This window comes from Rhineura floridana, chromosome 10 (genome assembly GCF_030035675.1).
Source record: "Rhineura floridana isolate rRhiFlo1 chromosome 10, rRhiFlo1.hap2, whole genome shotgun sequence".
Classification (NCBI taxonomy): Eukaryota; Metazoa; Chordata; class Lepidosauria; order Squamata; family Rhineuridae; genus Rhineura; species Rhineura floridana.
The window spans coordinates 54,615,199-54,639,024 of NC_084489.1; the positions used below are offsets into that span (position 1 = coordinate 54,615,199).

A 23,826-nucleotide genomic window follows, 5' to 3' on the forward strand; every position below is an offset into this window, starting at 1 on the left:
ACCCCAAAAGACCCTGGACCACCTGGAAAAGCATTAGTGGATGACACTGAGCAGACGCAATGGTGGCAGAGAAGTGAGCGTTCTTCGCTGCCATCACCACCACATGATAGGCTCAAAAATGACCAAACAAAGCCTGTGTTTGGTCAGAAGCAGTGTGAGTTTTTCCTTCAGTCATTGCTCTAGCTGTCATTCCTATTGTTCTATCAAGCCCAAGGTTTGAGTCAACCAACATGTATTACAAGCCCTCCCATGTGGGAGGCAGCGTTTCGGAACAATAGTGTCCACCACTCGGGTCACCTCCGTTATTCCAGAGATTAGCCAGGGCTTCAGCAGTATCACCAGCCATGCTGGGAACATCCCCCAGAGCATTCAGGAAACCATCTGGATCCATAAGTCTCTGATGGTGGACCATCTTAATTGGCCCTTCACCTCTGTGAATGTTACCGTGAGGGGGGGGCACAAAGTCTAAACCTTGTCAGGTGGTGATCTCTCCATGACAACGTAGTCAATTAAGACCCCCGCTGGAAAGCAAAAACCGCCAAAAAGCAGATCAGCTGTAGCACGGGGGTCTGGAACCTAACCCGCTGTTCGCACCAGAGGAGGAGAAGATCAGATCTTCCCCTCCTTCAGCGCGATCAGCTCAAGCAGGGGAGTCTGATCGTGCCAGAAGAGAAGATCAGCTGCAGCATGCTACAGCTGATCTTCCCCTCCTCTGGTGCGATCAGGTGGAGTGCAAGAGTTTGACTGCCCCTGCGAAGATCAGCTATAGCACACTACAGCTGATCTTCCCCTCCTCCGGAGTGCGGGGAGCTCCAGTCCCCCCTCCAGCTGATCGCCCCTGCTGGCGCTGTATTAGCAGAATGCCAAGAAGCGGGGCCCTACTGTATAGGTATATGTTATGATACTGTTTTTGTCCAAAACTGTAACTATATTTATGAGGAAATGGGAGAGAGATAAATATGGAAGAATAGGTTTGGTTATGGGTTTATACTCCCTCTAAACTGATCTCAGCTGACTTAAAGGAAATTATAAAATGTTATATCAATGATATTTAATATCATATAAATTAATATAATATACAAAATCAGTCAAGATTATTGCTAGAGATGTGGAAGAAGAAAAGCATTTTTTGCATTGACCTTTCATCTCTCTCTCTCTCTCTTCTAGAAGAGACTTAGTAATGTTATTGAGGAAATGTTAGGTTGTCAAATACCTCAAGATCAAAAATAATTTTGCCTGGATATTTAAAAAACACAGTTCCAGAAACAGATTTAGAGGTAGCACTAAATTTATTTACAGCAGCAACAACAACTATAGGTAACACCTGGAAAAAACCCACTGCACTTTCCTTTATATAATGGACTGAGAAAATATAGTTTATTGTGGTAATGATTAAGCTAACTTCAGGTTAACCAGCCAAACAGATTTATTGAAAAAATGGAAATTTTACTCACCGTGAATTTCTATTTGTAGATAGTGCTGGAGGACATTTCTCAGTAGGGATGACTCCTCCTACCGGTCGTGACAGGCAGGGTCTCTAAGCTTCTTGGTATCCTCTCCTGGGGGAGGAGTCGTCCCTCTCTCCAGACCGAACTGACAGAGCCAGGAACACTCCTCAGGCCCCATATCCACAGCTGTTCAGACGTCCCTAAAGTGGAAGCCTATACTAGGAAATAGCTGAAGAAAAGTGACAGACCAACACGGAACCAACGTGCTGGAGGAAAGGTCACACATGAAGGAAGACACACAATACTAAACAACGTCTGCAAATGTAAGGCGCTGGCAGAAGCCCTAACTCCCCCACTCTCCCCCCCCCCCCAGCTCCAGAAGGTTGAAGCAGAGGAATGAGAGGTGGGTGGAATGTCCTCTAGCATTATCTACAAATAGAAATTCACGATGAGTAAAATTTCCATTTTTGCTAGATAGCACTGGAGGACATTCCTCAGTAGGGATATGACTGAGCAGTATACTAGAACTCCAGGTGGGATTCCTCTAGCTAGGGGGCAACACCTTCTGGAGCACCTTCCTGCCAAATGCAGCATCGGCTGATGAGAATGAGTCTATTTTGTAGTGTCTGATGAAAGTGTGTGGAGAAGCCCATGTTGCTGCCCTACAGATATCCATTATGGGGAACCCCCCCTTAAACGCTACTGAAGCTGCTGCCCCCCGAATTGAGTGTGCTGTGGTACCCAATGGAGGTTCCTTACCCAGTGCTTCATATGCATGTGCTATAGCCGCACTGAGCCAGCATGAGATAGAGTAGGTCGTCACCTTACACCCCTTTGATTTCCCAGAGAAGACCACAAAGAGGGCCTCTGACCTCCTGAACTCTAAGGTACGTTCCAGGTAGAAACGGAGAACCCTCCTCACATCAAGGGAGTGCCACCTACATTCGTGGGCACAGGAGGGAGCGGGGCAGAATGAAGGGAGAACCACTTCCTGTGACCTATGGAAAACAGAATTGATTTTAGGTAGGAATGCCGGGTCTGGTCGGAGGACAACCTTGTCCTGGTGGAACACACACAGTTGAGGGTCCGAAGATAATGCCCCCAACTCGGAAACTCTGTGTGCCGATGTAATGGAAACCAGAAAAATTGTTTTGAATGTCAAGAGGTTCAGGGGGTAGGTAGCCATTGGTTCAAATGGCGGTCCTGTTAACGCTGTCAGCACCCAGTTAAGGTTCCAGTTTGGAAACCTGTGAATCATTGGTGGGGAAACCAGCATCACCCCTCATAAAAAACGTTTAAGGAATGGGTTGGAGGAAAGCGCCCCCCCCCCCAGGCATAACAAAATACTAAGAGCTGCTGCTTGTGTCTTGATTGTGGCTGCACTCAGACCCTTATCTAGGCCCAACTGGAGGAACCCTAGAGGACCCTTGACGTCTCGAGACCAAGGTTCCACCGCATTTGCAGAGCACCAGGACAAGAAAACCTTCCACGTGGACGAGTAAACCCTGTTCGTGGACTGTTTACGCGAGGCCAGTAGTGTGTCGATGTTGCGCTGCAGCCAACTCAGAAGGGACAGGAAGGGGGGAGGCATGAGTTTCAGGCGCCTCTGCAGCCAGAAGAAGCAGAGTTGGGGATTGTTGTGTCTGAGCAGGATCGTGCAGGAGGGAGGCAGCCTACTCTCCAGCCAGTTCCCACAAGTAATGCCCTTTCCAAGGAGCCAAGCGCACCGCCCCCAGTTGATGCAGAGGACTTGTGGGGGGAAGCTTCAGAGTCAGTGCCAGCTCCTCCTTTACCAAGCAGTTCCCAGGAGGATTCCAGTGTGGCACCGCCCCCTGACCTCGAGCCCGTTGCTCGGGAGCAGGTGTCTTCAGATGAGCTGTTGGATGCGCGTCCCCTGTCTCCTCGTTCCCGTCGCCGCGAGAAACGGACAGGGCAAAGACAGGAATTACGAAGGAGTCAGAGATTACGTTCAAAAACATTTCCTATATAAGCCTGCCGCTGCCAGTGGGGGGTCGTTGAGTCAACTTCCTTCACACGCTGCAGAGTATAGTTAGGGACTCTAGTGAGTTAGCGTAGGGTTTCCTATGAAGCGCAATGCCTTTGATGTATCCATTACTCTAATAAAACAAGATTTACTTGCACACACACTCCAGCCTCATTCTTTCGGCTCTGGACGGGACAGATTGACTCAACCACCATCCCTACTCGAACCTGTTCCCATGGCGGATGACATGGACCAGAACAGAGCAAGAGAGGGAGTACCTATCACCATGGAAGCTTTGTATGCCGAGATCCAGAACCTCCGAGTGACTACGCAAGCCCTACAAGCCGAGAACCAAAACCTCAGAGCCGCAACGCAAGCCTTGCAAGTGGATAACCAGAATCTCCATGCCTTGGTCGCCCAAGTCCAGGCGGCGCCTCCCGGGGCGGCAGCCCCTGTGAAGTCTCCAGTGGGGCTCCCCGTGCGATACGGGGACCAGAGTGAACAGTTTGCCACGTTTCTAGCCCAATGTGAGTTGTACATTCAAGTGTGCAGAGCTGAGTTCCCAACTGATGACACGAAGGTGGCGTTCATGATCAGTTTATTGGAAGGGGAAGCGGCAAAATGGGCCACCCCGCATTTGATTCGCAACGACCAGATATTGCGCCAGTTTGACGCCTTCAAGAATGTGATGGGGGACATGTTCCGAGACCCCCAGAGGAAGGAGACGGTTGCCCGCCAGTTAGGGACCCTGAGACAGGGAAGGGGGTCTGTAGGGCAATACACGAATGCTTTTCGTGTTTTGTCTCAGGAGACGGAGTACAATGACCCGGCCTTGATGTACTTCTACAGAAATGGACTGAGTCCAGAAGTGTTGGATGAACTGGCGCGCTCCACACACCCCGACTCACTGAGGGGTTTGATTCAACTGAGTTTGCAGATAGACAGCTGCTTAGAAGGAAGGAAGTTGGAGCGAAGAATGGAGCCTTCACGGAGTCAGGTTGCTGCTCTGCTGCCCCGTGCGCGCCCCGTGCCCAATCCTGGCATCCCTACTGTCTCAGGAGAGGAGCCCATGCAAATTGGGGGGGCAGAAGCCGCAATCCCGCTGCGCCTGCCGAGCCTGAGCCATAGAGGATGAGGAACCTGCATGAGTCTGTGAGGAGGATCGCCTTGCTACTCCCCCAACGCGCTATGGCCAGGGGGCTCCTTGTCACCCCTTGGTGCATCCTTGGCCAGCTCACTGTGTAAAAAGGAGGTGAGTGGGGGCGAGTCCCCCACCTCACAACTTGATTGGAAAGGGAAGAGGACCTGGAATGGCTGTCTCTCAAAGGTGAGCTGCCATGCCCGTCCTCCCTGCTGGAGTCCATGGAGGAGGATAAGTGCCTCCGCTTTCCCCTGTGGGAACGCTTCCTCGAATGTCTGCGCTTCTTACGTTTAAGTGTGTGTGAGAGAGAGCCACTGATTTCAGAAGCAATGAGCTCTTTAACCCAGGTCATGAACTTGGGAAACTGAGAGGGGGGGGAACATCCATACCTTCACCTAGGAGATTCATCCCCCCGCTGTCTACGCTCTGGGATGGAGAGAAGACTGGTTGCCTTGACTCCTCTAGGTCCCTTGCCTCCCCCACGTGGCAGGGCTCTTGGCAGGATGGTGGGGAGGAAGCAGGTGAGGCCATAATATGGCAGGCTTGACTCCCTGACACTGAAGGAAAAGCATGGGAAGTCACTTCACAGGCAAGCCCTGTTAGCGGGCGCCGCTCAACCCCCTGCTGAGACGTTCTCCGGCGATGAGGCAAGCCTTTGGTGATGGGGGGGAGCCAGAAGCCGCAATCCCGCTAAACACGAGCGTTGCAGAAACACGGCCCTGTGGAGTAAGGGGAGAGTCTCCCGTCTGGGCGGTTGCTGCTACTGCTGGTAAGCTGCAGCTAGCCGTGCTCCGCCCTTCTTCGGCCTCCGTTCCGACGCCAGGGTTCAGCCTGACCTCGCAAGTCCCAGACCCACGAAGTGAAGGCAGGGAAGCGGAGGGAAACAAGCAGGGAGTAAGTAAAACAAACGTAAGGAGAGGAGAAGATTAGCATAGGAAAAGACACTAAGAGGGAGAAGCAGAAAACAGAAGGAAGAAGCTCTGAGATTAGAGAGGAGAATAACACCTGACCTTCACTGACCGCAGGAAGGGCCGGTCTGGAGAGAGGGACGACTCCTCCCCCAGGAGAGGATACCAAGAAGCTTAGAGACCCTGTCTGTCACAACCAGTAGGAGGAGTCATCCCTACTGAGGAATGTCCTCCAGCACTATCTAGCAAAATGGGCTTAACTTGATGTTTTGCAACAATAAGTATCAAGACAATGTACAGCAACATGTTGCTTTTAAGTAATTATATAGGTGCAGTATATGTATTATTAAAATATATACATTATGAATTTAAAAAATGAAAAATATATTGAACTAGATGGACCAGTGGTCTGACCCAGTATAATGTAGCATTCTATGCTTCTCCCATAATTCCTTGTCTGTCACTTTTGATGTGTATGTACTTCCATTAAATCTGCAATTAACAATTTATGGATTATTATTTATTAATTTTATTAGTCGCCCATCTAGCTGGCAATCCAGCCACTCTGGGCGACGTACAAAATTAAAACATATAGTTACATTAAAATATTAAAATCTTAACCAGTAATAATAAAACCTAACCCACCACAAAAGCCTGTTTGAAGAGCCAGGTCTTTAAGGCCTGGCGAAAGCTCATCATAGAGGGGGCATGACGGAGATCATCTGGGAGGGAATTCCACAGAGTGGGGGCCACAATTGAAAAAGCCCTCTCCCTAGTCCTCACCAGTCTAGCTGTTTTAACTGGTGGGATGGAGAGAAGGTCTTTCGAGGCTGATCTAGTTGAGCGGCATCGCTGATGATGCTGGAGGAGCTCCTTCAGATAGACTGGGCTGAAACCATGCAAGGTTTTAAAGGTCAAAACCAACACCTTGAATTGGGCTCGGAAAACAACTGGTAACCAGTGCAACTCCTTCAGCACTGGAGTGATGTGATCTCGCTGGCGGCTGCCTTTAATCAGGCGAGCCGCTGCATTCTGTACCAGTTGCAGTTTCTGGACAGTTTTCAAGGGTAACCCCACGTAGAGCACATTACAGTAGTCTAGGCAAGAGGAGACCAGGGCATGTACCACCGATGGGAGCAGATGGTTGGGAAGGTAGGGGCACAGCCTCTGTATCAGATGGAGTTGATACAGCGCTGCCCGGCTCACAGCTGAGACCTGAGCCTCCATGGACAGCTGGGAGTCAAGAATGACCCCCAGGCTGTGGACTTGGTCTTTCAGTGGGCGTCTCCCACAAACAGTACCTTGGTTTTGTCAGGGTTCAGTTTCAGCTTATTCCTTCCCATCCAGCCACTCACTGACTCCAGGCACTTGGACAGGGTTTCTACAGCCAACCTCGGTGAAGATTTAAATGAGAGATAGAGCTGTGTGTCATCTGCATACTGGTGACATTGCAGCCCAAATCTCCTAATGATAGCCCCTAGCGGCTTTATATAGATGTTAAACAGCATCGGAGAGAGGATGGAGCCCTGTGGCACCCCACAAGCGAGAGGCCAAGGATCCAAAACCTCATCCCCCAGTGCCACTCTCTGGTATCTCCCAGAGAGGAAGGAGCAGAACCATTGTAATACAGTTCCCCCTACACCTAACCTCTCCAGGCAGTACAGGAGGATACCGTGGTCAATGGTATCAAAAGCCGCTGAGAGGTCCAGGAGGACAAGGAAGGTGCATTCGCCCGTCCAACGCCCTCCTCATATCATCTACCAAGGCTGTTTTAGTCCCATGTCCCGGCCTGAAGCCTGATTGAAATGGATCCAGATAATCCGCTTCCTCCAAATGCACTTGCAACTGGTTCACCATCACCTGCTCAACCGCCTTGCCCATAAATGGTAAATTCGAAAGTGGGCAAAAGTTATTTAAATCTTGGGCATCCAAGGAGGACTTCTTTAGAATTGGTTTTATTACTGCCTCCTTGAGGGCCGGTGGCATTACTCCCTCTTCCAGGAACGTATTTACCACCGCCTTGATCCCCTCGCCCAGTCTATCCTTGCAGCTCATAATGAGCCACGACGGGCAAGGGTTGAGTAAGCAAGTGGTTGGCTTTAAGGCTGAAAGCACTTTGTCCACTTCATCAGAAGGAAGAAGCTGGAACCGATCCCACACCACCAGAGCGCCACTGGCCGACTCTGGCTCAGCATAACAACTGTTTACAATGTAAAGGCATATGCTTCTGGAACAAACAAAACCTAATTAAGCCAGACTGATTATTAAATAGAAATTCTTCAGTGTAAGCCTTACACTACGAACTAGTACAGTAGGGTTCCGCTTTGCGATGGCCCGCTTTGTGGTGTTCTGCTAATAGGGCGGCTTTCAATTAGAGTAAGGCCCCACTCATATGGCGCTTGTTCCGCTTTTAAGGTGTTTTTCAGCCATTGGGCGCCATTTTATTGAATGAGTTCCACTTTTTGGCGGGTTTTGCTTTTCGGCAGGGGTCTGGAACGTAACCAGCCGTATGAGTGGGGCACTACTTATGCCTTTTTATTTTGACATAGTGTGTTACACATGCTGTGTTAGTGGCTACAAGGAAGCTGCTGGCTATTGGTATTATTGGGCATATCTTAAGAAAACAGTTTCCTGTATTTATAAACATCGGTACACATTGTTGTCTAAAAACAAAGATACGCTTCATCCTGTTTCAGTGAATCATAAAGCAATATTAGATTATGCAGTACATTATCAAATAGTCATTACAAGACTGCATTTTTAAAATGGAAATATAAAGCAATCTAGTATCATAAAGCCTAGACAACATGGACTAGGATTTTTGCCAGGCTTCTCAAACAGGATGTACGGAAGCAAGAAATGTTTTCTGGCAACAGAAGAGCCTAGCCATTTAAAAGTTTGTCGTTTGATTTGGTTTATTAGAACTATGATAGATACTTCGTGGTATCTAAAGTAGCATGCTAGGTATTCATGTGTTGCATACTTCTGGAGGTGTGAAAATGAACTTAATGTAAAGATTTTGCTCTGAATTAATTTGAGATTTCAAGCTCATATACAATTTTCCTTAATTTTTGCTATATTTTTTTGCATAATTTTTTTAAATAAAACCTTTGTAGAGCCTCAGCTAAAGGAACACTTAATCTAAAGCAATTTTCCTTCTAGAATCATAAATCATCTGGGCATATTTTTCTTTTGTTCAAATATTTCTGATCTTTTATAGAAAACAAAGTTTGTTTACATAGTTGTGTACTGTGGTATACATTTGAAGTTAAGGCACGCAGAAAATCTCCTTATGAGCGTGTTCCCTTTTATTGTTGATATCTAATAACTTATTTTTCATCATTATAAAACTTTCTAATTATTAAATATTATTGTGATTTTAGATATTTCAATGCTATTATTTTTTATGAAGTAAGTGATACATAATGCAAATTGTGGATTAAAATAAATTTTGGGTTCAGTTGTTCTTGTACTCATAATTGCTAGGATTAATCTCTTTATGAAGTGGATTTAAACTGAAATCATACATTTGATATTTTCCTACAATTTATTTCAAATGGCAACTGTACTGTTCCTCATCATTCAACATGCCCCTCCATGTTCCACTAACAGGAGTCAGTCCTGCTCAGTTGGTAATAGGGCAATGTCTTAAGACTTGCTTTAATGGTGTTCACCCATTAATGGTGTTCATCTTTAGTTGAGTACGTACATGGGAAAACAAAGAACGGATTTTGGTTGCTGACCTGTCAACACCTGCTCTTGTCTCATTTTCACTCCAAGAATCAGTTTTGGCTAGGAACTATGGATCTGGACAAAGGTGGGTTCTTTCCATCATCATGGAAGTCACTAGGCCTATGTCATACAAGGTCAGAATGCAGATGGGCTGGTGAGGCATCACCATGTTAATCAACTGAGAAGGTGTTCCTCCCAGAGTGACCTGACAACAGCAGAACCATCACCTCTAGAGCAACCTGGAGGTGATGTTCCTGCCACACCCCCTGAAAATTAACCAGAGCAACAAAGTGAAGACAGAAATAATTTTTCCTTATCCACAGCACCTGCTGAAATGCAATCAGCTAGTATTTCTATACCTACCATTAAAACACACAGATACCCCTGTGAAAAGGTATTCTCTTTTTGATTAAGACTGTTAGCTAAGAGGAGGGATTTTATGTATGCCAGAGGATATTGTGGTTCAATGTCAGTGCTTTTGGGACATTTCAAGCTCCTGTCTTTTCATGCTGCAATGGGTCTTGGCGATGAGTACAGCCATGTTATGTAGCAATAAAGGAGAGTTGTGTTTTAAAGACCTGCTTGATCCTTGCCTATTTTCTTGTTACCACAACACAACAGACTTCTAATCAGCGTTAGTTCCATACATATTGCTTCATCAACAGATGAAAAGGAATTGAGGGGAAAGAGGTATTCGTCCTGCCCTTGTGTCAGCTTTAAAGCATGGTGGTTCTCTGCTTGAGTTTAGGGGCTAGGACACACACTGAAGTTTCCAAAATGATACTCTCTGCAGGTATAGAACCCCCATGTGTGGCAGCACTGAGACCACAAAGAAATTGCTACTATAGCAATAATCAGGATCCACACAACTACTTCTGGCCAGCTTAAGGCTTGGAATGTTAAAACTTTTTTTCTTTGAATAGCAGATCCACACCCCCATGCCATGTCAGAAACTACCAAGTCCCCTTTGTTTTAGACAAGCGGCATGGGATAATGCCATTTGAGAAATACAATACAAGCCCCCTTGGATACACAAACTAGCTGCATTGTTCTTTGGATCTCTGCCAAAACAAACCTAAATTTAAATACTTGTACATCAAAAGGAGTGCTACACAATATTATGATGTTACTAAGCACATATTATGTTACTTAGCACATCTAAGCACACTATGAATAATGCAACAATACTCACCCTAATATTCGGTTCATACCATGCCTGGCAGCATAATGTAATGGAGTATTATGCTGGTAGGGCTCTCCATAAGAAATATTAGGATCCAGAGATTCTTTTAGTTGAGGGTTGCTCTCATATATTTGGCAGGCCAAGTTTTCATCTCCATTTATAAGTGCTTTACGGAATTTAGTAGTTGTATTTCCCATGTTGTTATTAATGGGGTGGTGCTTCTTCTGTCCCCCTTCAATCACTTGGTGTGTATGTCAGCAACATGTTTTACATTCTGAAAGAAACGAACAGTATTTCAAATTCTGTTTAACAGCCTGTATTAGGAGTTTGTCTAAAATTGACAAAACTGAATCCTTATGGGCAAATTACAATCTAAAGAAGCATTTATATTGTCCTTACTTGAAGATGAAGAAATCCCTCCAACTGTCTAGTTCTACGTACTTTAACTCCTGCTCTGTTAAACTATAACATCTTTACTACATAAACATGGTAAAACATTATTTCCAAATACACACTTTGGACCCTAAGTAGTGGGAAAAGCATAAGATTTCCTTCAACCTCATTGCAATGGAACAAGACAAATCTCGAAATAACACTTTTGATGGTAAGTTAAAAGACACTGGAAGAGGAGAATTGAGACTAGAGGAAAGCCTGGGGATAGGATATTTTTTAAAAGCCCATTATATTTTAAGATAAATCATGTGCCACTTAACTAGAGCAAGGTCTCCTTAATCAATCACTAGGAAAAGAATATTTTCCAGTAACTTCTATTTCATACTTGGTGTGAAATTGCACAGAAATATGCTATGTTGAAGCACTCAATATCAGTCTTAATAATGAATTTTCATGAGCAAATATTTTCAGTGTGAAAACAGTGTTTTCACAGGTCTGGAATGTTGTCCAAAAGATCTTAAAATGCTTACAATTTTTGTGCCATTTTGCTTCTGTTCAATGAAGAACCTGCTTCAGCAGTTTCTCCCTTTTATAACAGGGTTCTTTTTTATGGGCCTTGCAACTGCCGCCCTGGGCTCCTACTGGGGGGGAAGGGCAGGATATAAATCTAATAAATAACAATAATGTAATCCAGCCAATCAAGGATCACAAGGCCAGTGTAATGATAACACAGCACCAGACAGTTAATCATACTTCACTATGTGATGATGTCATGAAGCTAAATCAGACACAACTTATTACAGTAATCAAAACAGACCATGACGACAAGTAATCCAAACAAGATGTTACTTTGATTTGGCCTATCATGGGCTATAGCTCCCAGCACTACCCTCTGAAAATAGCCATTTGGGGAGAACAGAAGCACGGAAGGATAGTAACCCAAAGGTCAATGCCAAAAGCCTCTGAGAACTCCAAGAGAATTCTTAGCATTGAACTTCCCCCAGCCCTTCTCCTGGCTAGGTTATCTTTTTTTTATCATTAATTTTTATTCAAATTTTCAAAGACAAAAAACAAAACAAAACAAAAATAATTAAACAATAAAATAAAATGTTGACTTCCGATTTGTCGCAGATCAGTTATAGGTCTACAATATATAACAATCCTGTCTCTTAAATTATATTATAAAATCACTTTCCTCCAGTAGTTATCTTAATTAATCATCAAATCTCATAAACATTACTTTATTCTTTCCACAAAAAGTCAAAGAGAGGTTTCAATTCCTTGAGAGATATATCTTTCAATTTTTCTCCAAATAAACATGTTGATTAATCCATCTCGTTCAAATCTGTTAGGTCCAATAATTTCAATAGCCATTCTTCCATTATCAATGTTAATTCCATCTTCCATCTTCAATAATCCTGTTAAGTCCAGTAATTTCAGTAGCCATTCTTCCATTATCAATAATCCTGTTAAGTCCAGTAATTTCAGTAGCCATTCTTCCATTATCAGTATCCCATAATAATCTTGTTGTCATAGCCATAGTCCAAATAAACATATAGATTAATCCATCTCATCAAACCTGTTAGATCCAATAATTTCAATGGCCATTCTTCCATTATCAATATTAATTCCATCTTCCATCTTCAATAGTCCTGTTCAGTCCAGTAATTTCAGTATCCATTCTTCCATTATCAGTATCCCATATTAATCTTGCTGTCATAGCCATAGTCATATAATAAGAGTCTGATGGGAATTTCCTCTATCCCAAATATTTCCTTGCCATCAATTCTGAATATGTTGCTGAAATATTGTTGTAAAGTCATATCTCTGTTCTTCTTTTTTACAAAATGCACTGGCTCATCTCTTGAGAATTTTTCCATTGTCACATATCTGTAGTTAATTCCATAGATTTTTTTCTATGTCAAGCTCCATCACATCATTCCAGTCCAGAAAATTATCCAAGACATTGATAACTTTATCTCTAATATCTTCATTAATTTCTTCAGAGACAACATTGAATTCCAAACAGTAAACTTTGTTTCTAATATCCATAAACTCCAGATCTTTTTCCAATTCCACATTTGTTCCAATCTCCAGGGCTTGTATCTTCCCTTTATTTTTTCTTTTCTCATCTCTAATCTCATCAATCTCCTCTCTCACAAAATCCCCTATTTCTTTAAGCTCCTGCGTCATTTTGCCTAATTCAATTTTCATCTCCTGTCTACCCTGTCTCAGGGTTTGTTTCATTATCTCAATCTCATCCATTATTTTCTGAAACATAATTTCTTCCATGGTCTCAGCCACTTTCCTGATTGCCATTCTTAAAACCACGAAAACAAAAATTATTTCAGCCACAATTGGGTTAATATTCCAGGCTTGATGACATCACAGTGTAGACAGTACAGCCTGCCTTATCTCTTATTTGTTCAGGAATACAAAACAAATTTAGTTCCCAGCTTCAAAACAGTTAGTGGCGTTGTGAACAAGCAGATTCGTCAAAATGAAATATACCAAAAAGGAAATAGTCCCGGACATATAATACTCCAAAGTTCATAAATCAAATTTATTTATTTATTTTCCCTCCTCGAAATAGAAATCCCTCTTCCGTTTGTATCTTTAGAATGCACTTCCAGGCCAGCTTTTTGCAATAAAAACAAAGATAAGCTTTTTCAATTTCTTTCCTCCTTAATTTCGTGAATAAAAGAGAAGAGTTATAACTCACCCAGAAATTCTTTATAGCTGATTCATTGACAAATCCCTTTTTGCTGCAACGATTTAAACCAAGTGGAAAAAAAAATAGAAAGAAGGATGCTTGCCTGTTAAAGTCCGTTTTTCTTTGAAGAAAATATAAACGTGTCGCTTAATCAGTTAGAGCTTGTTGGAAGTCCGTCCGGCATTTGCTGGCTGAACCTTCTCTCATAAATTAATGAAATCCAGTCCTCCCAACAAAAACAGGCTTCTGTAGTTAATCTCTACGTTTCTCCCTCCCTGGGAGAAAATATTTACCAGTCAAAAAGAACGTTCTGACTGATTTTAAAACTGAAAAAGCTTCTTCTGAGACGAGAGCTCGTCTCAAAAAGCAGGCACAAGCGAAGTCACCCTTCCCAGAAGTCTCCTGGCTAGGTTATCAATCAGGGCAATCAAAGCTATTTTGATGCTAAAACGAGGCCAGAAATCAGACTGAAATGGATCAAGACTATCAACGTATTGGGCAAATAGGCCATACATTTTATTTTATTTTTATTCTATGTTCTATTACTCTTGCCTTATGTGGTCTGTTTTTCTTCCCAACATAGGCCACATAGAAAATTAGTTATATAGATGGCATTGATGCAGCTGGATAATTCTTATTTTTCGTTATCCTCTTTGTTCAGAACATGCTTGAATTTGATCTGTAAAATGTAAACGTACTGCTTTCAAGTCGATTCCTAAAGACTAGGAAAACGAATGATGGTGGTCATATTTAAAGTGAGAGAACTATCAGAAGACACAATCTAAATAGTTGTTTGAAGAGCTTCTTACATATTCAAAGTTATGCAGATTTAATTCTTAACTCAAACAACTTGGGTTTCTTCAACCAGGTGTTCATCATAAACCAATATTCCCACACCAAACTTTTTCCTGCCTTCAACAATGTTAGATATTTCCTTCTGGACTAATTTCAGTATAAAATTGTCTTTCGCTAATAATCTGAAGTCTTTCAAAGTACATCTCCCATACAGTATTTAGGGGTCTGGTTATAGCAGACAACCAAATATCAGAAGACAGAAAACACTCCAAATATAACAACTGAATCAAGCCGGGGGAAGACACTAGTCAAGCAAACTAAAGGAAACACCTAATGAGGAGTCAATCTGAGAAAGGAGGGAGAATAGTAGGAGGATAGAGAGAGAGAGAGACAGGTTAGTCTGCGATAGAAGCTTAGCAAATACAAACTATTATCCTAGTAAAGGCGTATGCCAGTAATGGAAGCTAACATTTCCATATAGTCACCAGTGACAATCAAAAAGGACATGGGTACTGTTTATCAGACAAGCCTCTGCTAGTGAAAACCAAAACACCTACTAGCTCAGCTGGGTGAATAGCCTGCTGTGGAGACGAAGTTGCCAATTCAGTACCCTACAGTGCTGACATGCTCAGACTGCAAACTGGATCTGATACTTGAATACATTTCCTAATTTATTGGTTCTATCCTAATGTATAAATTATTTAGATCACATTGTGTCACTTACCTATCAATTGTGCTAGTTGTGTTTCTTCAGCTATTCTTACAAACCCCAGCCATTAATACACTACAATAAAATTATCTACTTTATCAGGAATTTTTAATATAGAGGTTGTAGAGGAGATCCAAAATATTTGGTTCAAAAAACTAGTTTAAAAGTAATTTCAAGCATAAGTAAATACGCAGTAAGGAGAAAAAATATCCAGAGAATGGAAAACGGAAACTAGGAGAAAGACCTGGAGAATTAACATGCTAATTAGATAATGAACAATATGGCTAATTAACCTATAATTCATAATAGACTTCACATAGGGAAGCAAAAGGCAGGCACGGGATGAAGGAAAGAAACGTTGAAGAAAAAAAGAATGAAAGATGCTATGTAAAAAAGAGATACTAAGAATGAAGTATCAACATCCTTAATGGCATATTCATATGAACACATGTAAAGTGAGGGACAGGGAACTGGACTGAGACAGTAGGCTAGATCCTGACCTTCCCCAACGCCCCCATAGGTCATTATGACAGATGACCATGACCATCTGTCAAAACACCTGATGTTACCATGATATCAGATGAAGTGCTTTTCTTTGCTCGTGTGGCTGGATTTCAAACAGCACATACAAAGGTGCAGGGGTTTGCAGGCACCAACCAATCACTTGATCAGCAGTACCTGCAAACCCTACTTTCATCAGGGATTGGCTCCATTCAGGAACTCTGACTGGGAGCTCCCAAGTGGAATAAATCACAGAGGGGCTTGAATTCGGCACCAACTTTAAAAGGCACTGAATACAAAGGCACTGAACAAGTGGGAGTGCACTTTACAGCTTGATTGTTCCTTTGTAGCCGCATCTTTAGTTGCCCCACAGGTGATGTCATATACATGCAGTGCAGATAGGAATGGCTTTGGGGAAAATACTGTTGCAAGCCAAATTAAGATCTCTGCCAGACCTAATTAGGCCCATGGGCTGGATATAAGGTGAAACCACTGATTCAGTTCTGCTTAGCTTCAGCAAGGAGGTGGCCTCATGTGTCTTTCCGTAGTACACTGGGATACTATAAACATAGTATCTGAAGTATCCCTAGCGCCTCACTACAAAGCTTCCAAACAGATTAGTACCTTACTTTCAAATCGCAACTTCATTTTAAAAGCCAAACACTCTAGTATTGACATTAAGGGTTTTATTAAAGAACAAAAGGTAGCTGTGTTGTTCCATAAGAAAAACACCAAAAACCAAAGTTGGGAATACCCTTAATAGGATAAACGAAAACACCACAAAATTATGGCAAGTTTTCAAATGTTCCAGAACTCTTCATCAGGCAAATTGTTACACAAAGCAAGGGATGCAGAAATGAAGAAAATAAAGTACAAAAATTAGGCTGGATGCTAATTTTGCATGTGCTTCAGATGTCAGGCTACACACTCCATTTCTGAGAAAGTCTGGCTTGTAACCCAGATCTCTCCCAAACATTAAACAAAACACACAGGTTCCTGGATTATCAGAGGGCAGAAGAGAAAAACAACAGTCTTTAATTTAGCTAAATCAGGGATTATTTTATTTTATTTTATTTTATTATATTTTTACACCGCCCTATAGCAATAAGCTCCCAGGGCGGTGCACAGCATAATAAAACAGGTTAAAATACAAAAACACAATAAAACATAATTAAAAATTTTCAATTTTAAATTCAAATTTTAAAATTTTTAAAATGCCTGGGCGAAGAGATAGGTCTTTACCTGGCGCCGAAAAGATAGCAAAGAAGGCGCCAGGCGTATCTCATCAGGGAGGGCGTTCCATAGTTCGGGGGCCACCACTGAGAAGGCCCTAGCTCTAGTTATCGTTTTCCGTGCCTCCCTATGCGTTGGGACACGGAGAAGGGCCTTCGACGTCGAGCGCAGCGACCGGGTAGGTACATAGCGGGAGAGGCGTTCCGCCAGGTATTGCGGTCCGATGCCGTTAAGGGCTTTATAAGTAAGAACCAACACTTTGAATCTGGCCCGGAAACATATTGGTAGCCAGTGCAGCTGGGCCAGGACAGGTGTTATGATCAAATTTTTTTGTCCCAGTAAGAACTCTGGCCGCAGCATTCTGCACCAGCTGAAGTTTCCGAACCGTCTTCAGAGGTAACCCTACGTAGAGTGCATTACAGTAGTCCAATCTAGAGGTTACCAGAGCATGGATAACTGTGGCAAGGTTCTCCCTATCCAGATAGGGTCGTAGTTGGGCTACCAGCCGAAGCTGGTAGAACGCATTCCATGCCACCGAGGCTACTTGAGCCTCCAGTGACAGGAGCGGATCTAATAAGACCCCCAAACTACGGACCTGCTCCTTTAGGGGGAGTGTAACCCCATCTAGGGCAGGTCGGGCATCAACCATCTGGGCAGAGAGCCCTCCCACCAACAGCATCTCAGTCTTGTCAGGATTGAGTCTCAGTTTATTAGCTCTCATCCAGTCCATTATCGCGGCCAGGCAGTGGTTTAGTACATTAACAGCCTCACCTGAAGAAGATGAAAAGGAGAAGTAGAGCTGCGTATCATCAGCATATTGCTGGAAACGCACTCCAAATCTCCTAATGACCTCGCCCAGCGGCTTCATATAGATATTAAAGAGCATGGGGGACAGAACTGAACCCTGTGGGACCCCATATTGGAGTATCCAGGGACTCGAGTAATGCTCCCCAAGCACCAGCTTCTGGAGACGATTCTTGAGGTAGGAGCACAGCCACCGCCAAGCAGTGCCTCCAACTCCTAAGTCCGCAAGACGTCCCAGAAGGATACCATGGTCGATGGTATCAAAAGCCGCTGAGAGATCAAGCAGAACCAACAGAGTTACACTCCCTCTGTCTTTCTCCCGACAGAGGTCATCATACAGGGCGACCAAGGCTGTTTCTGTACCAAACCCCGGCCGAAAGCCCGATTGACATGGATCCAGATAATCAGTTTCATCCAAGAGAGCCTGGAGCTGGTGAGCGACCACACGCTCTAAAACCTTGCCCAGGAACGGAACATTTGCTACCGGTCTATAGTTGTCAAGATTTTCAGGGTCCAAGGAGGTTTTCTTTAGGAGCGGTCTCACCACTGCCTGTTTCAGGCAGGGTGGTACCACTCCCTCTCGTAAAGAGGCATTGATCACCTCCTTGGCCCATCCGGCTGTTCCGTTCTTGCTAGCTTTTATTAGCCATGAGGGGCAAGGATCCAGAGCAGAAGTGGTCGCCCGCACCTGTCCAAGCACCTTGTCCACGTCCTCGAGCTGAACCAACTGAAATTCATCCAATAAAACAGGACAGGACTGTGCTCCGGACACCTCATTAGGCTCAACTGCTACAATATTGGAGTCAAGGTCCCAGCGGATGTTTGCGATCTTATCTTGGAAGTGTCTCGCAAACTCATTACAGCGGGCTATTGATGGTATTATTGCGTTCTGAGGACCAGAGTGTAAAAGTCCCCGAACAACCTTATAAAGTTCCGCTGGGCGGTTAGAAGATGACTGAATGGAGGCAGCAAAGTACTGCTTCTTCGCTGCCCTCACCGCCTTCACATAGAGCTTGGTAGAGATCTTCACAAGTGCAAGACCACAGCCGTCGGGAGTTCGTCTCCATTTGCACTCAAGCCGTCTCCTTTCTTGCTTCATCACTCTTAGCTCCGGGGTAAACCACGGAGCCAATTGAGCTCTGCAGAGGAGAGGGCGCACCGGGGCGATCGTGTCAACTGCCCGGGTCATTTCCGTATTCCACAGATTGACCAGGGTTTCAACAGGAGCGTCAGTTTTATCAGCCGGAAAACTCCCCAGAGCCTTCTGAAAACCTTCAGGATTCATTAGTCTCCGGGGGCGGACCATCTTAATAGGTCCTCCACCCTTGCAGAGGGGAGAAAACATTGTGAGCCTACACCTCAATAGGCAATGATCTGTCCATGACAGAGGAATAGATGTAAAATCCCTCACTCCCAGATCACCATCCCCTGCTCCAGTAGCAAAAATTAAGTCTAGAGTGTGCCCCGAAATATGCGTAGGGCCAGTAACAAATTGAGACAGCCCCATGGCTGTCATGGAGGCCATGAAGTCCTGAGCTGCCCCAGACAAAGCGGTCTCGGCATGAATGTTGAGATCCCCCAATACCATAAATTTGGGGGATCGCAACACCAAACCCGAGACCACCTCCGTCAGCTCAGTTAGGGAGGCTGTTGGGCAGCAGGGTGGACGGTACACCAACAGTATTCCCAGTCTGTCTCGCTGGCCCAACGTAATATGGAGACACTCCAGACCATTAGCTACCTGGATAGGGTGCCTAATGAGAGGGATGGAACTTCTATAGACCACAGCGATTCCCCCTCCCCGACCCTCGGATCTACCCAGATGCTGAACCGAGTACCCAGGTGGGCACAGCTGGGAGAGATTAATGCCTCCCAGATCGCTCACCCATGTCTCAGTAATAAACGCCAGATCGGCCGCCTCATCCACAATTAAATCATGGATGAGGGAAGCTTTATTATTTACCGATCTGGCATTAAGCAGCAGCAACTGGAGATCCGAGAGTTGGCTGATAGAACTACCAGCAATCCTGTGGATGTGGGGAGGACCGGAACACGGTACAGCCACCAATTGTCTGTGCCGAGTTCCCCTCAACCGGCATATCCTCCTCACAACGCCATACCTCCCATTACCCGTCACTACGCTAACAGGGGCCCCCTCTGGTCCCCCCTCCCAATACCCTATCCTCCCGCCCAGGCACATAATAAAATAAAATAAAAATAAAATAAAAATACACACACACTCACAACATACAGTCATACAAACATCCACTCATTCCATTCAGGTCTACACAACAACCACAGTCCCGTGCTCCATGCGCACCAACGCAGCTCTCAAACCGTTCTTCTTCCCGGGAAAAGCGCCACCTGGGGCCTGGTCCTGCGAGGTGCCCACGTGCAGAGCAGGAGCCCAAGAAGGAGAGAGCAGAGATGTTATCCAGCAGCAGCAGCAGCAAAGCAGGCAGATGGCTCTCCCTCCCTGGGCAGTGATGGTCCTCCTCCCTTGCAGGCACTGGATCTCCCAAGCCCCCTCAGCCAGCCGGCTTATATATCCCCCCCAGAGAAGGGACAGGTGGAACAGTATCAGGCACAGCTGGCTGAGTACCTGGAGCCTGGTCCTGCAAGGTGCCCACGTGCAGAGCAGGAGCCCAAGAAGGAGAGAGCAGAGATGTTATCCAGCAGCAGCAGCAGCAAAGCAGGCAGATGGCTCTCCCTCCCTGGGCAGTGATGGTCCTCCTCCCTTGCAGGCACTGGATCTCCCAAGCCCCCTCAGCCAGCCGGCTTATATATCCCCTCCAGAGAAGGGACAGGTGGAACAGTATCAGGCACAGCTGGCTGAGTACCTGGAGCCTGGTCCTGCAAGGTGCCCACGTGCAGAGCAGGAGCCCAAGAAGGAGAGAGCAGAGATGTTATCCAGCAGCAGCAGCAGCAGCAAAGCAGGCAGATGGCTCTCCCTCCCTGGGCAGTGATGGTCCTCCTCCCTTGCAGGCACTGGATTAATTTTGGATGGTTGTTATTAGGTAGTGAGTGTCAATTCAAGTTGTACTGTACAGTATTACTGATTGGTCATCTAGTCCAGCAACCTGTTTCCTTCAGTGGACAACAGGATGCCTACAAGAAGTTCAGAAGCAAGACATGAGGACAACGGTCTTCCCCCACTTTTGCTCCCTGCAGCTGGTCTTCAGTGGCATGGTCCCCTGATCCTATAAGTAGAATATAACCATTATGCTTAGTAGCCACTGATAGCTTTACTCTCCGATGATTTTGTCTACTCTCCTTTTAAAGCCATTTAAGTTGGTAGTTTGCGGCTCTGTGAAGAAGCACTTTCTTTTATCTTCCCTGTATCTCCCACCATTCAGCTTCAACTAATGATCCCGAGTACTAATATAATGAGAATGGGAGAAAAACTTGAAAGGAAAGATCCGAGAGTACAATAATGCTTGCAGATCTCTGGGATTTGGACATTTGTGCACATCTTAGCCAGTAACACTCCCCTGCCCACTAAAAAGTCCTGGAAAAGGGCAGAAACCCATTTATGTTTTCCATGAAGCAAGCATTAAAAGATATATCTAATTAAAGCATTGATTAAAAAAAGACTGAATGTGTTATACTTTCTGGAAACTGTTATGACAATTCTCCACCAACACTAATAGACAAATTGATCGTATTGCTCTTCTAAAGGCATTCATTTTCCCTTTAACCAATATATAGGTCAATTTTCCTCTAACAATGAAGCAATTTAACCAGTCCATGCCACTCAGACATTTTATTTTGAAAATGAAAAACATTCATAGTTCTTTTAATATTTTGAAAATAAAGAATACCATTTTAAAAGGAAGCATTAATATTGATACAAAATTGAAGTTAACTTAGTAATAATCTGAGGTCATTTAAGAACTTGAGAGGAGTCCAAGAACAGACTCCCTCAAAGATGACTCTTACCTTTCCTTCTTAGGGCTGAAGTGCGTAAGTATTGGATAACATCTCATATTCCTATACAGTCCATATGAAAATCTGAACTCCTAAAACAGCCATTCCCAACTAGTGGGCCACCAGATGTTGTTGGACCACAATCCTTGGAAATATCATTACTTGGTTTTCAATGCTGTTTTAAAAATTCACCTCTTTGTTACATTTAATGTGGAATTTCAGCTTAGAGCATCTGGTAGATCAGCTCACAGATTATACAAGTCTGCATCTCTGTACAACATTAATTTGTGTTGTATTTTGTTTTTGTTGTGCTTTCTGTTGTTTGTTTGTACATGTTTTTGTGATTTTTTACTATGATATATTGTATTTTATCTTGTTTGTTCACCGCCCTGAGAGCTATTCTGCTAAGGGCGGTATATAAATTGAAATAATAATAATAATAATAATAATAATAATAATAATAATAATAATAATAATAATAATAATAATAATTCCCATCTTTCCTGACCATTGGCAATGCTGGCTGAGGCTGATGGGAGTTGTGGTCCAACAACATCTGGTGGCCCACTAGTTGGGAAAGGCTGTCCTTAGAGGTATTTTTCCTTGCAATTTTTTGTAGCATATTAATTTCTGATATTTTTGCATACTGATTATGTTGGACAAATAGCTCCATCTCAGAATGTGGTCCCCACTTTCTATTTGACAACATTATGCCAATCATATCTTGGCTTAACAGGCCATTGTTGTTCATATCTTGGCTTTAAAATATGATTGTACAACCCTTTTGCCCTCACACACAGCACTTTTGCTCCTCCCTTTGCACAAACCATAGCCGATAGTCACAGTTTTCCAGTTCAGACAAACCAGATGCCATGAATTCCTGGAACTACCCAGGCTGGAATTTTACATCTTTCATAGAGTTGGCTGGAACAGCAGACTTCATATCATGATGTGGCCTGTCACATACAAACCAGTATCCACATATTGTCTGGCAAAAAAGCTTAGCCATCTTTTTCTTACTTCCCACCTTCTAGAGCAGCCTTTCCCAACCAGTGTGCCTCCGGATGTTGTTGGACCACAATTCCCATCTTTCCTGACCATTGGCAATGCTGGCTGAGGCTGATGGGAGTTGTAGTCCAACAACATCTGGAGGCACACTGGTTGGGAAAGGCTGTTCTAGAGACTGCCTGAGTGAGTTAGTTGCCCCTTCCTACAGTGTCCCTTGACTATGTGACCCCTCCACCAGCTCATTAGTCAATTGCCCTCTAGTTGTCAATCATGATCATGCTGATCAAACAGCATAAACATGGTATATACTCATATGTGACTCATTCTTCAATAATCTCCAGAGGAAATCAGGAGCAGTGACCAGGGCTGTGGAGTCGGAGTAGTGGAGTCAGGAGCAATTTTGGGTGGAGTCAGAGTCGAAAGAAATGTACAGACTCCGACTCCTTCATAAATGGCAAAGGTATATTAACTAGTAATAACAAATTTACTGTAGTAAAATGGTAGCACAAGGCAATGGTAGCACAAGGCATTGGCCCAGGGATTGGGCTCGTGGGAGTTGTAGTTCAAAAAAGTAACTTTTCCAAGCTCTGGATTAACGTGGTGGTGATGAAATGCCTTGTGCTACCATTTTACTACAGTAAATGTGTTATTACTAGTTAATATACATTTGCCATTTATGAAGGAGTCGGAGTCGGACAGTAGAAAAATAGGAGTCGGAGTTGAAGGTCTGGTGTACCGACTCCACAGCCCTGGCAGTGACGCTAGGTGTGTAAGTCTCGAATATGCTAGTTTGACTAGTATATCACTAGATCTGGGAGGGGGAACCTTTGGCCCTCCAGATGCTGTTGAACTCCAGCTCTCATCAGCCCCAGTCAATGGTCAGGGTTAATATTAGTTGTGGTTCAGCAACATCTGGAGGGCCACAGATTCCACATCCCTGGACTAGATAAACCAATATTCTGGCTTAATGTTTTGTTTTTTCCTTATGCATACTCCATTTCTTCCTGTTTCCCCTTTTGTATACTCCTATTAAATAAACATCACAATTTAATATCCAGGCCACACTGGTCTCTGGACACTCTCAAGGGCTGTTCTCCCTTCCTGATGCTTACACGGCCTAGGCTATGCTACTGGGTTAAAGGACATGGGAAATCAAGAGGGGGCAATGGGCTGAAGTTACAAGACAGGAAACTTAGAAGTTAAGCCGGTAATTCTCCCACACTGGGAATCCTGCAGTTTAATGTCTGAACAGATAAGACTTGGCTATGCCTCCAACAGACCAATATATTAGTGCCAATTATCTTCTCTAGAGAGCCAGTGTGGTGTAGTGGTTAAAGTGTTGGACTA

At 44.2% G+C, this 23,826-nt stretch overlaps 1 protein-coding gene across 4 annotated transcripts in view; it reads right to left on the minus strand.

The window, feature by feature from the left end:
• Window positions 1-23,826, minus strand: part of ANKIB1 (ankyrin repeat and IBR domain containing 1) — a 134,365-nt gene that overhangs the window by 95,817 nt on the left and 14,722 nt on the right. For all 4 annotated transcript variants that reach the window (XM_061587856.1, XM_061587854.1, XM_061587858.1 and 1 more), the window contains exon 2: window positions 10,406-10,670. In XM_061587856.1, the coding sequence (XP_061443840.1) occupies window positions 10,406-10,593 (188 nt within the window). In that variant the 5' untranslated portion in view covers window positions 10,594-10,670. The remainder of the gene's footprint in view (window positions 1-10,405; window positions 10,671-23,826) is intronic.